The 2,159-nt window shown below is 38.5% G+C and overlaps 1 protein-coding gene across 1 annotated transcript; it reads left to right on the forward strand.

The window, feature by feature from the left end:
* The first annotated feature begins 532 nt into the window (after positions 1-532).
* LOC115461034 (olfactory receptor 5F1-like) lies at positions 533-1,483 on the forward strand. Its single transcript, XM_030190559.1, has one exon. The coding sequence runs from the start codon at positions 533-535 to the stop codon at positions 1,481-1,483; it is 951 nt and encodes a 316-aa protein (XP_030046419.1).
* Positions 1,484-2,159: the final 676 nt, after the last annotated feature.

Below are 2,159 nucleotides of genomic sequence, written 5' to 3' on the forward strand. Positions count from 1 at the left end.
AAAATAATTTTTATTTTTGGACACGCATATTGGACGAATGCCAAGTGGCATTTTATGTGCGTAGGTCATACTGCCCGGTTACCACGTGAGACTTTACCGCTAGGTCGATGGCTGGCGGTAAGGTCTCAGACCCAAAATGGATGTGCAGCAATTTTCATTTTGCCGCACGCCCATTTTCGACAAAAATTTTAAAAAGGCATTTTTTACAGTTCCATTGAAAAATGATTCTGCGTACGCCCAAAACATGCATCTTTACTACCCCAGGCCATTTTTCATTGTGCCTTTGTAAAAAGGGCCCCTTAATTTTTGGAGAATATTTTCTCCATGATGAAAACTGTTTCTGATGAGGAAGTAAGTGCAATGTATCCTGTTTTATAAACATTACTCAAATGTTAATTTACTCACAAACAATTGCCAGCCAGTCAGAATAGCTGAAGTTGATCCATAAAGGTTTTATGTCAACATCTGAATGGTGGCTAGGGAACAAATTACACTATAGATTAAAAGATCATGTTTTCTTATATTATACCAGATGACATTAATTGATTTCAGAAAAAGGAATAACCAGACTGTGACCGAGTTCATTCTCTTGGGATTCACGGATGATCCAATACTACAGATTCTTCTCTTTCTAATAATTCTCCTGATCTATTTTATTACCCTGGTGGGCAATATTGGTATCATCATATTGATTCACATTGACTCTCGGCTTCACACACCTATGTACTTTTTCCTCAGTCACTTATCCTTCATAGATGTCTGCTATTCCTCAGTCATTATTCCAAAAACATTGGAAAACCTCCTGGCAGAACAGAAAACCATTTCTTTCCTTGGATGTGCGTTCCAAATGTATTTCTATGCTGCGTATGTAAATGTAGAATGCCTCCTGCTGGGGGTGATGGCATATGACCGTTATGTGGCAATATGCCGTCCGTTGCTCTATACAGTGACTATGAACAAAAGATTTTGTATACAGTTGGTGGCTGGGGCCTATGCGGGTGGATTTACCAATGCTTTAATACATACAAATTTGACTTTCCGCCTATCGTTCTGTGGGCCCAACGTAATCAGTCATTTCTATTGTGATGAACCTCCACTATTAAAACTCTCTTGCTCTGAGACTTCTCTCAATGAGCTTGTGATTTTTATCATTGTTGCGATAAATTGCACAGCTGTTCTTTTGACCATCATGATTTCGTACTCAAATATACTGCGCACCATCTTGGGGATCCACTCTACAGAGGGAAGACATAAGGCCTTCAACACTTGCACCTCCCACTTCACTTCTATACTGATTTTTTTTGGAACCATTCTTTTTATGTACTTACGTCCCAACTCCAGCTATTCCAACCAGGACAAAGCAGCTGCTGTGTTCTATACCATGGTGATTCCTATGTTAAACCCTCTGATTTACAGTCTGCGGAATAAGGAAGTGAAAGGAGCCCTTAAGAAAAGACTAAAATGTGAATTTATACTGTTGTAATGGAACAAAAGCAATAAATACATAAGGTCAAGACACATATAGAAAAAACCATGGAATGTTTCAAGTGTACCATGAGGAACAAATTTTATAGAGCATTTTCCACGTTGAAAGTATGGTCTACATTTAGAACATTCCTTGTATTTTACTTTCCAGTCAAATATGTGCATACAGGGCAAATTCTATATATGGCGCCTAAAACTTCAATGCCGAAAAAAGCTCTCTTCTATAAGCCGCGTTTAAAGTTAGGTGCGGTTTATAGAATAGCGCATAAGCACAGGGGTCCTGCATAAATTTAGACACCACCATTTGCACTAACAAAATCATGGTGGAAATACCCATGAATAAATTGAGGTGTAATGTCCCAATTGCGTGTGTAACTCAAAACCATGCCTACACTTCACACCACAACACAACACCCATGGTCCTCCCATTTCCGTGCCCCCATTTTTAGGTCAATTAAATCTAATTAGTGCCAATAATTGCTTGTTAAATAGCCAATTATTGGCACTAATTGGCTTGTTATTCAGTTAAATTGCATGCGCAAATTGGGTGCACACATAAAGTTGCATGCACAATTGTTGTCAAGCTTTACAGTATTAGGGGAATAATAAGCCAATAAAATCACAATAATATGCATAGGTATTTCTACATGGGGCATATGGAGTCAAGTTGGGCA

Source organism: Microcaecilia unicolor, chromosome 1 (genome assembly GCF_901765095.1).
Source record: "Microcaecilia unicolor chromosome 1, aMicUni1.1, whole genome shotgun sequence".
In the NCBI taxonomy this organism is placed as follows: Eukaryota; Metazoa; Chordata; class Amphibia; order Gymnophiona; family Siphonopidae; genus Microcaecilia; species Microcaecilia unicolor.

Coding starts and splice junctions, on each gene's coding strand:
- LOC115461034 (XM_030190559.1), top strand. CDS start 533: ATGACATTAATTGATTTCAGAAAAAGGAATAACCAGACTGTGACCGAG.